The following is an 11,434-nucleotide window of genomic DNA, read 5'->3' as shown; positions in this document are numbered from 1 at the left end:
AGGGGTTGCTGGGTGTTTTGGGTGGTTGCTAGAGTGTTGCTGAGTGGATGCTGGATGTTTTTGGTGGTTGCTAGGGTGTTGCTGGGGGTTTTGGGTGGTTGCTAGGGTGTTGCTGAGTGGATGCGAATGTTTTTGGTGGTTGCTAGGGTGTTGCTGGGTGTTTTGGGTGGTTGCTAGACTTGCTGAGTGGATGTGGATGTTTTGGTGGTTGCTAGGGTGTTGCTGGTGGTTTTGGGTGGTTGCTAGGGTGTTGCTGAGTGGATGTGGATGTTTTTGGTGGTTGCTAGGGTGTTGCTGGGTGTTTTGGGTGGTTGCTAGAGTGTTGCTGAGTGGATGCTGGATGTTTTTGGTGGTTGCTAAGGTGTTGCTGGGTGTTTCGGGTGGATGCTAGGGCGTTACTGAGTGGATGCTGGGTGTTTTGGGTGGTTGCTAGGGTGTTTCTGAGTGGATGCTGGGTGTTTTGTGTGGTTGCTAGGGTGTTGCTTAGTGGATGCTGGGTGTTTCGTGGATGCTTGCCTGTTCAAATAGAGTCCACCTCAAGTCTCTGTTATATTCTGGTCTCTAAACTAGTTTCCAATTTGTGTTTCTCTCAGATTTTCGAGTCCAGTGAAAGCACTGGCCAGCTGGAGCTAAATATTCTGGGCTCTGGTCATCTGCTAGTATCTCAAGGCCAGGAACTCTTGGTAAGCTTATATGAAAACAGAGTATCTGTCTAGTGACCAATACAAATGTTGTTTTTTTTTATGTTTTTGGTGGTTGTTGAGGGGTGGCTGGGTGTTTTGGGTGGTTGCTAGGGTGTTTCTGAGTGGATGCTGGGTGTTTTGGGTGGTTGCTAGGGTGTTTCTGAGTGGATGCTGGGTGTTTTGTGTGGTTGCTAGGGTGTTGCTTAGTGGATGCTGGGTGTTTCGTGGATGCTTGCCTGTTCAAATAGAGTCCACCTCAAGTCTCTGTTATATTCTGGTCTCTAAACTAGTTTCCAATTTGTGTTTCTCTCAGATTTTCGAGTCCAGTGAAAGCACTGGCCAGCTGGAGCTAAATATTCTGGGCTCTGGTCATCTGCTAGTATCTCAAGGCCAGGAACTCTTGGTAAGCTTATATGAAAACAGAGTATCTGTCTAGTGACCAATACAAATGTTGTTTTTTTTTGACCGGTTATGAAATGCTGCTCTCTAAGCCGTCGACACTCTTCTTCCCATCAGGCTCTAAGTGCGAGGTCAGGATAGCGCAGGTTCCGCTGAGCCCATCATAAGAGCTTGACCGTATTTCTTTTAACCCGCAGAAAGAACAGCATAATCCCCTTCCCGCCCCGCTGGGCCTGTCACTGTCCCTTTGGGATTGCCAGGCTGAGTGCTTCGGATATCTCCCAACAATAAGCCTCAATCTTGGACTCGTGGACACAATAGTCTCCTCTGGTCATCTGCTAGTATCTCAAGGCCAGGAACTCTTGGTAAGCTTATATGAAAACAGAGTATCTGTCTAGTGACCAATACAAATGTTGTTTTTTTTTGACCGGTTATGAAATGCTGCTCTCTAAGCCGTCGACACTCTTCTTCCCATCAGGCTCTAAGTGCGAGGTCAGGATAGCGCAGGTTCCGCTGAGCCCATCATAAGAGCTTGACCGTATTTCTTTTAACCCGCAGAAAGAACAGCATAATCCCCTTCCCGCCCCGCTGGGCCTGTCGCTGTCCCTTTGGGATTGCCAGGCTGAGTGCTTCGGATATCTCCCAACAATAAGCCTCAATCTTGGACTTGTGGACACAATAGTCTCTGGCTCCTCATGGTGAGCTGGGGAGCTGCATTTGGAGAATGACTCACTTTTTGAGCTTTTATGCAGAATAACAAAGAAGAACGAGGCAGCGCACCCATCCAGATCTAAGCATCGGGTGATTTTGAGAGCAGGGACCGGCGTTTAGTCATTGATATGTGTCTATAAACTGAACACCCCTGTTTTATTATATGTAACAAGATTACAGACACATCCATTTTCATACATTTCATAGCCACTTTTCCATTTCTGTCAAATGTGTTTCAAAGTTGGTTCTTAAAATCAAGAAAGTGTACAGTCTAATCTTTCTTTATTTGCACAACAAACCAGTTGCAAAGAACAATGCCGTACAATGCAGATGCGATATATGACATGCAAAGATCACAATTTTTGTGATTTTTTGGTTAAAATATGTATTTAATGTGAGGTGCAGCTCTGTAGAAGCATGTTGTTTTTTCAATCCCTGCACTTTCTACATCAAGTGTTGTGATTTATGATAAATCCAAGAAAATAATTCCAGTTTTGATTTTGCAAGAAACAAGGTGAAAGTTTCCCTGTTTGTTCTCGCTGTAAAACTTTAACTAAACTCGCTTGAGTAGAACTGCTAGTAGAAGTAGCAATAGTAATAGTATAGCAGTAGTAGAAGCAGAATGAATGTTGATATGGTTCCTGGTTGCATTGCCTGTGTCTTGGTGAACGTGACGGTCAGTCATGCATTGATGTTGTTAGTAGAGCCCCCTTCTGACATGATTGTGTAATAGCAAAAAACAAACAAACAAAAACTTGTACTCAATGTCTCAATGGAGAAAATGCTTTTTTAGATGTAGAGGCATTGACTAACCTGACTATATATATATGCCAAGCCACCGACACAACATCCATGCAACATTTGCATTCACAAAAAAAAACTATTTAGTTGGTAAAAATGTTAATTGATCATTCAGCCTATGGCTGGATTGGCAGCAACTGTTTCTGCAATAAAAACACTGGAGGAGGTTGCTGATGGCAGGTTCATGCTGCTCGGCTTTTATGGTGTGTTTTCAGCCTGATATAATCCTATTAAACGAGTCTCTGCTGGATAACGATGATGTGTGGTCCTGTGTTTTTCATAGGAGGGCTTTTCTCTGCTCAACGCACAGAGCTTCTTGAAAATCCAGCACAAATCAGACAGTCTGCTGTTCAACATTACAATCAAGGTGAGAAGCAGCACTGTGATTTTTCACATTTATGTATTTTGGATGAATGAAAGTATATTCCCGTACCTTGGTCTGCAGTTTAACAGCCATCTGAAACACTCAACAGGATGGGATGCGTGCGTGTCGTCCTGAAGGCAGACTCCGCCTCTTCATCCTTGAAAGCAATAAACATTTTAATATGCAAATCATTAGTCATTGATATGTGTCTATAAACTGAACACCCCTGTTGTATTATATGTAACAAGATTACAGTATCTTGTGTATCAAATGTTAAAAAAAAAACTGCTTCCGAGTGACCTCCAACTTTACAGCTCAAAGATAAACTCTGTGGCTTGTTAATTAAGCTAATTATCTTGTCTCCAACCAATCTTTTTGAACAAGAATTCCCTGCTTTGTGAATACTGATGCATTTCTTGAAAACAACAGTCCCTATTAAGTTAAACTGATTTGTGACTCTGGAGCACAAAAGCAGTCTTAAGTCGCTGGGGTATATTTGTAGCAATAGCCAACAATACATTGTATGCATCAAAATTATAGATTTTTTTTTATTCACCAGAATGGTACGAAACTTGGTGACTTTTATGGCACTTGGTTTGTGAACACACAAACAAAATTGAGGGCATGATTGAAAAAGCTAAGTGGTTGTAAAAAAAATAGTCACACTCATGGTCTTCGGTCAAAAATGACCGACCATAAGAAATGAATGGGAAATGAGAAAACATTTGAAAATACAGACATTTTTTATGTGTACAATCTACAAATCCCCCACAATGCAGAAAAAAATTGCACAGCAATGAAGGAGTGAAACTCTAAAACATCTAGAGTGCACTTGTACACACACACACACACACTTGTACACAGGGCCGTTTCTAGCCAATTTGACGCCCTAGGCGAAATCCCTATTGCCCAAAATTGTATATATATATATATATATATCACACACACACACACACACACACACACACACACACCTATGAACTGGTGTGACTGTAACACTGCAACTATGTAAAATCAAATCAATAATTCGACTACAATGCAGTAAAAAAGTGGACAGCAAGGAAGGGGTTACACTCTTAAACATCAAGAGTGTAAAATGGATACATCCACTCACACACACTTACTTACACACACACACTCCCGTATAAAAACAACTAGGGAATTCACAAGCCTCTCTTTAGAGTCCTTCTTTTTTGCTTTTTTGCTCTCACCAGGAGGTGCTATTCTGCCTTTAAAAATTGGATTTTAATGGCCTAGTCTCTATTTTAATCTGAAAAATAATTTTTAAAAAATTAGAAAAAAAATGGTACTATTTTCAATGGGAAAAATTGATCATAATTGTTGCATAAATATTAATTAGTACCATGAAATTCTCTCAAAATACAAAATAACAAATATTATTGAACAAAAATATATTAGATTGATTTTACTGAAGAAAAAAAAAGTTATATTTCAGGTGTCCGGTCACTTTTGACCACGAAGACTATGAGTGTGACTCCCAAATGAGGAGCGCAGAAGGGTTAATACTGGTTTTGTGGTCCAGGGTCACATTATGGTTGCAGACAATATAGCATCCTGTATGTGGAAATGCAATGCAAATGTGGTTTTGTGTTTGCACGTGCAAAATTACACACGTTAATGCTGTTTAGTGTGTAGCTGAAATAGTGTGTTTGTTTAGTGTAATGTGATGTTTCTGTGCTTTTTTTGTTTTGCTGTGTGTGTAAGGGTGAGAGCCGTTTGATCCGACTGCAATTTGATGGCAGTGGTCGAGCAGAAGCAGCTGGTTTTTGCAGTAAAGCTGTGGAGAGGCTGCAGGATTATGTTCCTGTCCAGGAGCATCTGAGCACACCTGCATCTGCTGCTCCATCCGATCCTGCAGAACCTGGACCATCTACACAGCAGCAGCAGCAGCAGGTTGGAAATACTCAGAATGTGGAAATCTATGGGGTAATGATGGTATGTAGGTACTACTAGAGCTGGTTGCAGTGATAAGAGTGAGTGACAGTGGGTTTGTCCTTTGGCTTTTAAGCAGCTCCTAGCAGGTCACATTGACTGGCAGGTAATTACTGGTGAGCTTGCAGGTAAGTGCTGGATAACACCACCAAATGAACAAGGCCTGAGCAGAAAACAAGCAGCTATCTATCTGGAGTTGCTGTGCATGGTATTTCTAAACAGTAACAAGCTAACACTTGTGCAACACGTTTAATGCACATAACAGAAATAATTTATTGATTTATAAGATAATGAAAATTCACCCATTTATCTGTCTTGTCTGTACTTAGTGTAAATAACATTTATATCAACCTATAAACAGTTGAAATTACTTCTGCAACACGTTTAATGCATGTAATGTGACATATAACAGAATATTTAGCAGTAAATTATGTAGGACAGGATTTAATTGAGTCACAACATCTATCTATCTATCTATCTATCTGGACTTACTGTGCATAATATTTATATCAAGCTATAAACAGAAATGAGTTGTGCAACACGTTTATTGCATGTAATGTTATTTATAGGCTAACAGTATATTTAGCAGGAAATAATGCAGGACAAGATTTAATTGGATGACAGAACTGGCTTATGATTTATTTAATATTTTCCCCGTTGGTTATGCAGCTGAAAACATTTGAGAAGTTCTATTTTGATGAAAGATAGTTGTTTTTAGCATGCAAATATGAAGTATGCATGATGAGACCAGGAACATTTATTAAAAAATAAATGTAGTCAGTTTTGATTTCATGTTAAGTGCAGATAATTTAACTAATAATCAATGTTAATTTGTATTTCCGTCACTAGGTGGTGCTGTTGCCACATAATGATAATAAATGGGCGCTGAGAGGGAAATAATCCCACCCTGTGAACTGAACTGTTTATTTGAGAATCTGAAATGTAAATACACAGATTCGTGGCTCTAAATATAGTGAACACACAAGCACGAAGGGAAGTCTCTGTGTAGAATATGACAGCGACGCCCCGCAGCAGGATGAGAAAGATTGCCAGGGATGAGAACATTTAATTAGTAATGAGGGTATTGATTGGCTGGTGAGACCCTCCGTGTGAGTCCTGAGACTATAATGAACGGATCTATTTCTGTTTCCACTTCAGGCCCCTGAAGATGCACCACGGGCGGCCCCTGCCGTTGCCATGGAACCGCTGTCAATCAAACACCTTTCTCAGGTACCACTGGATTTCCATTGATCTGCTGTCGAGTCACTGCATTAGACGCTGTAGTCTGTGATATTTTAATTTGACCTCTGAGATGTCACCCTGACTTTTTCATGCACATTATAATCTCTTCCTCTTCAGTACTTCCTGGGCGAGCGTGAGCTGACCCTGCCGATGGCGTTTCATCAGTGCACGCTGCCCTCTGGAGACCTGGAGGCACTACTGCGCCTCTGTCTGCTCGATTCTGGTTTTCCTGCTTTCGTGGAGGACGTCGAGAAGAAGCTGAAGGAGCTGACGCAAGAATGAGGTAGAGCTGTGCTCTCAAAATCACATCACTGTTGTTTATGGCAATTAATGGCAATAAAGCTGACATATAAATATTAGATCAAAAACTTAAATAGAAATGTTGTCTTGGCAACTAACTGACATAAGCAGTAAAATTATTAAAAATCATATTAAATTAAATAAAGCTGAAAGAAAATAAATAATAGATGAAAAACGTGTTTAATGCGTGTTAACACATGCGATTAATTTTTTTCAGTTTAACGTGTTAACAAAAGAAAAAAAAAGAGGAAATCAATAACTTCTGTAGCTTTAAGGATTCATCTATATTTAATTGTTTGATAACTTTGTTCAATTTCTGTATATTTCCTACTTGCTGAAGGGCACATGTAGCTAAATATGACACTTATTATAATGGGTTTATGTGAAGATTGTTTTAAGTTCACTTAAATTAGAAGTTGTTATTTTTTATGAAGTCTAATAAATGTTAAAATTGATAGCTCTCAATTATACTGTAATGTTGAATGGCTTTAGTCAATGGCTAAATAGTAAGAAAAAAAAAAATTAATAGAGACATCAGTAGTATTGGTATCGGTGATACTCGCCTTCAGACATAAAAAAAAGTTTGCATTAAATAAATATTTAAAAAATACTCTATGTTGTTTCTACATTAATTTGAAGATTGAATGTGAAATTATTGCATTATAAATTATATTTAAAAACTTTGTTAGGTGGGATTAATCGCGATTCATTTCAGAAAAAAATGTGATTAGGTTTTTCTTTGAATCGATTGACAGCACTACTAAAACTCTTAAAAATCATTTAATTGAAATAAAGCTGAAATAAAATAGAAATATTAGAAAACTTAAAAGTAAAAAAAAAAATGTAGCCTCGGCAACTAACTGAAATAGAATAAGTTTAAGTACTAAAATGACTAAAACTATTAAAAATAATTCAGTTAAATTAAATAAACCTGAAATAAAATATAAATATAAGATGAAAACCTAAAAAAAAAAAAAGGTAAAAAAAAATAGAAATGTTGCGTTGGCAACTAACTAAAATAGAGTAAGTTAACACAACTAAAACTATTAAAAATAATTTTGTTAATTTAAATAAAGCTAAAATAAAATATAAATACGGAAAAATTTTAACTTAAAAAATGTAATAAATAAATAAAAAAGGAAATGTTGCATTGGCAACTAACTGAAATAAAATAAGTTACTGATTTTCAGTAAAAAGTCAGCCTAGCAAAAGTTTGTCTGTTAATATGAGACGGCAACAGTTGCTGAGGTGGGAGACAAATCTCAGCACATTCATTCAGAATGATACAAAAACACGTATTTTGGAACCTTTATTCTGAAAAAGGAAACAATTGGTTTCATATAGTCTGTAATGGCTTTAGCTCCACCCACTTCCTCCCTTGTATGTTGGTCCGTTGTCATGGTGACACACACTGTATTGATCAGGAGTTGTCATGCAACTACAGCAGTGCTTTTTAAATGCGAAGCACCCTTATCTCTGAACTGTCCCGTTAAAGCTTTTTATTCTCTGTAATTAAACAAACCCACCCCACCTTACAATTGTCAATAGGTCTATATGAATACATATTGCATAGGATCATAGCCATGCTGTACAAGAATCATCTTTTCTCTAAAAAGAAACAACATTTACAAAAAAAAAAGATATATTCTTTTCCTTTTTACAGATGCTATCGTAATATTTGAACACTTACAGCACCACATGTACAAGACGTCTAAATAACTCTAGAAAATAAATGTTACATGTATTTCATTTAATACAATATCAGCTTTAAGATTAAATACTGTTCTGCCACTCACAAAGGTTCTTGCATTCTAGTTTAAGACAAAACACCTCCTTTTAGTATTGTTTTATTGGATGATAAACTGTACAAAGATCTCAATGTTTCCTTACTTTTTTATCCATTTAAATTTCTTTAAAAACACACACACACACGCATGCTGATGTGCTCTCTCTCTCTCTCTCACACACACACACACACGCACACACACACGCATGCTGATATGCTCTCGCTCACACACACACACACACACGCGCACACAAACACACACACGCACAGACATGCTGATATGCTCTCTCTCAAAACATTCGCACACATCTAATTGAGCCTACTCTAATAGGACGCTTGATCATAGCTGCTTGAGCACTTATGATATTAATTTAGCAAAGGCCTAATTTCCACTCCTGAAAACACGGCACTTACATAAAAGAAAGGAAGCAAGAAAGTCTTAATTAGATCTATGAATAGACAATGAAGGAAAGCACAACAGGCTAAATGGAACTGTTTACTGGCTTTGTTCCACACACACACACACACACACACACACACACACACGCACACACTAGCTATTCATTTGGATGCAACGCCACTTAAAGTAACAATAGAAAACAATATCTGAATCTTATTCGATTATGTTATTGCATGCATTCGAGACAACATGTAGATATGAAAAAGAATTAGTGCAGCAGGAGGGCATGATAAAATAATGAAATGCAACGTTAACAGCACATGTAGTAAAATCATCACCTTCAGAATGATTCGTCAGCGTCCACATTCACACAGATCACGAGCCTGAATAAGGCAAACTTGAGACAGTCTTTATTGTTCGTTTCTGCCAGTGTAATGCTGTCGTTATTGTTGTTTTCTTCTCCACGTGAGGCAGGATATGCGTCGCTGGAAATCGCCAGGAGCGTCTCCTCTCCTCGGTTTCGTCCGTATGGTCAGGATATGCAGTTGGTCATCTGGAAACAGGGGAAGGGGAAGCATTAGTCGACTAAACGGAGTGTTCGCATGCTGTTTTGTAACTCCACAATGGATTATAAAGTGTAAACCTTCAGCTTTCTTCTACATCGGTCCGTGGGCTCAGTTGGTGTACCGCTGTCGTACGTGTTTGTCTTTGTGGTTGTTTGTAGAGTTCGTTTTTCTGCATGACAGATGTGTACGTTTAAACACTTTGAAGCATCATAACGACACGCGTTAATAAACTCATTTATAGTGTTCATAAATTGTGTTCTTACATTGGTTCAACTGGATCATCATCTTCATCAGGGTCGACACGCAGGTGAAGAACATGCAAGAAAAAAAGATATATTAATTCATCACATATTACACTATACTTACACTGGATCTTTTTTCTGAAGTGGTAGTTTCATGTAACACAAAATGAGATGATAAATTGATTGTTATTCGGTTAAATGGTCAGTGTAAAATGCAACAGCAGCCAAATGCATTTTTTTAATAAGTTTTATATTATATTACATTAATATATTATATTCTAAAGTACTAAAATTTAAAATTAAATAAAGTTAAAATAAAAAATTAACATTAGATGAAAAACTTAAAATATTTAAAATTGGAAATGTTGTCTTGGCAACTAACTGAATAAATAAATAAATTTTATGTTTAAGTAATAAAATTACTAAAAATAATTTTATTAATTGAAATAAATCTGAAATAAAATATAAACATTAGTTGAAAAACTTAAAATATAAAAAAAAATAGAAATGTTGCCTTGGTAACTCACTGAAATAAAATACGTTTAAGTTGCAGTACTAAAATGACTAAAACTCGAAAATCATTTGTTAATTGAAATCAAGCTAAAATAAAATATTTGTTAAAATATTAGATAAACAATGTTAAAAATAGAAATGTTGAATACATAGCAATTATGAACAACTAGAAATTACATTTTTTAATGGAAATCAATTGGTGTGGTGACCCTGCATAAATCTACTCTGCAGATGAATAAAACAGCAGTAAAGCTCAAGCAGGTTATTGCTGATGCAGGAAGGTCGTTTGAGTTAGAGGTCACCACAGACAGATGGGTAGTTCTGGTTAGTGTATGCGTATGCATTCACAGCGCTGGACACAGAGCAGCTTATGACGGGACAATATGAGTCTCTGACACATCTGAGATCAAAACCTCACAGCCATCAGACTATACATTCAGATCAACAGCGCAAAAATAATCTATCAGTACTGTATGCTTAACACCGGTATCACCGTCAGCACCGTCTATCGCCGCAAGCCTAAACTGTACCTATAACAGACCAAACAAATGTTCCAGTGCAAATCTCCAACCCATTCTCATGAGTCAGGAGCTCCAGAGTAAAGGGTCGTTCACACTGACCAGCGACTCGTTTCATTTAAATGTTTTAATTTTATAATGAGATTTGGGGATGTAATGTGGCCATTTCAAGTAACATGTAAAGTTGAGTAGAGTTGAGCAGAGTTTAGCTTTATGCAAATGTTGAGCGACATAATGGACTCAGTTTTCACAGACACGTTTCCAGTTATTAACATCAAAAATCTATTTTTTTTTTTTATAATTTCATTTTTTTTGATGTATTGTACATTTATAAAACTATACTTTGTGCAATATTACCTTGTCATTAAATGACAGTTTCTAATACAATGACAAATTTGACATCTTTGTCTCTTCTGATCAATGTAATCAATCTATCCATATTTTTTTTCCCTCTTTTGGAAATCATAGAAACACTTTTGTGGTTTGCAAGGTCATATCTCACATTTAAATTAGAAGAAAAAAATTAAAAAGTTTACAAAACTGCTTACAGCACATTTGAGTTTTCATTGCAATTTCATTGCAATTTCAGGCAATTCCAATCATTGATAAACATTAATCTTGTTCATGATATAATAGATTATATACAGCTGCTTTACCCTATATCATAAAACATTATTATATTATATTACATCATATTATATTATATTATATTATATTATATTATATTATATTATATCATATTATATTATATTACATCATATTATATTATATTATATTATATGACATCATATTATATTACATCATATTATATTATATTATATTATAAGCTACTGTGGTTTACAAGGTCATATTTCACATTTAAATAAAAAACAATTCAGCTAAAAACAGCTAAAACTGCTTACAACACATTTGATTTTATAATGCAATTTTAATTGCAATTTCAGGCAATTCCATTA

General features: G+C 36.7%; 2 protein-coding genes across 3 annotated transcripts in view; one reads left to right on the top strand and one right to left on the bottom strand.

Annotated features, from left to right (window-relative positions):
• LOC107668480 (meiotic recombination protein REC114-like) overlaps positions 1–6,435 on the top strand; it is an 8,332-nt gene extending 1,897 nt beyond the window's left edge. The window contains exons 2-6 of the mRNA XM_016460352.1: positions 594–683; positions 2,878–2,961; positions 4,684–4,872; positions 6,070–6,141; positions 6,271–6,435. Of these exons, the coding sequence (XP_016315838.1) occupies positions 594–683; positions 2,878–2,961; positions 4,684–4,872; positions 6,070–6,141; positions 6,271–6,435 (600 nt within the window). The remainder of the gene's footprint in view (positions 1–593; positions 684–2,877; positions 2,962–4,683; positions 4,873–6,069; positions 6,142–6,270) is intronic.
• A 2,323-nt stretch (positions 6,436–8,758) lies between these two features.
• The window catches only part of LOC107668478 (neuroplastin-like), a 53,630-nt gene continuing 50,954 nt past the window's right edge, over positions 8,759–11,434 (bottom strand). The window contains exons 7-9 of one of the 2 annotated variants that reach the window (XM_016460350.1): positions 9,469–9,478; positions 9,283–9,374; positions 8,759–9,192 (exon numbers count right to left, since the gene is read on the bottom strand). In XM_016460350.1, the coding sequence (XP_016315836.1) occupies positions 9,314–9,374; positions 9,469–9,478 (71 nt within the window). In that variant the 3' untranslated portion in view covers positions 8,759–9,192; positions 9,283–9,313. Of the gene's footprint in view, positions 9,193–9,282; positions 9,375–9,468; positions 9,491–11,434 lie in introns of both variants that reach the window. The other variant, XM_016460349.1, reaches the window with a different exon arrangement.

This window comes from Sinocyclocheilus anshuiensis, unplaced genomic scaffold, assembly GCF_001515605.1.
Source record: "Sinocyclocheilus anshuiensis isolate Anshui unplaced genomic scaffold, SAMN03320099.WGS_v1.1 scaffold2085, whole genome shotgun sequence".
Taxonomy (NCBI): Eukaryota; Metazoa; Chordata; class Actinopteri; order Cypriniformes; family Cyprinidae; genus Sinocyclocheilus; species Sinocyclocheilus anshuiensis.
Note: the sequence above shows the minus strand (reverse complement) of the source record. Positions and strands in the feature narration are given on the sequence as shown.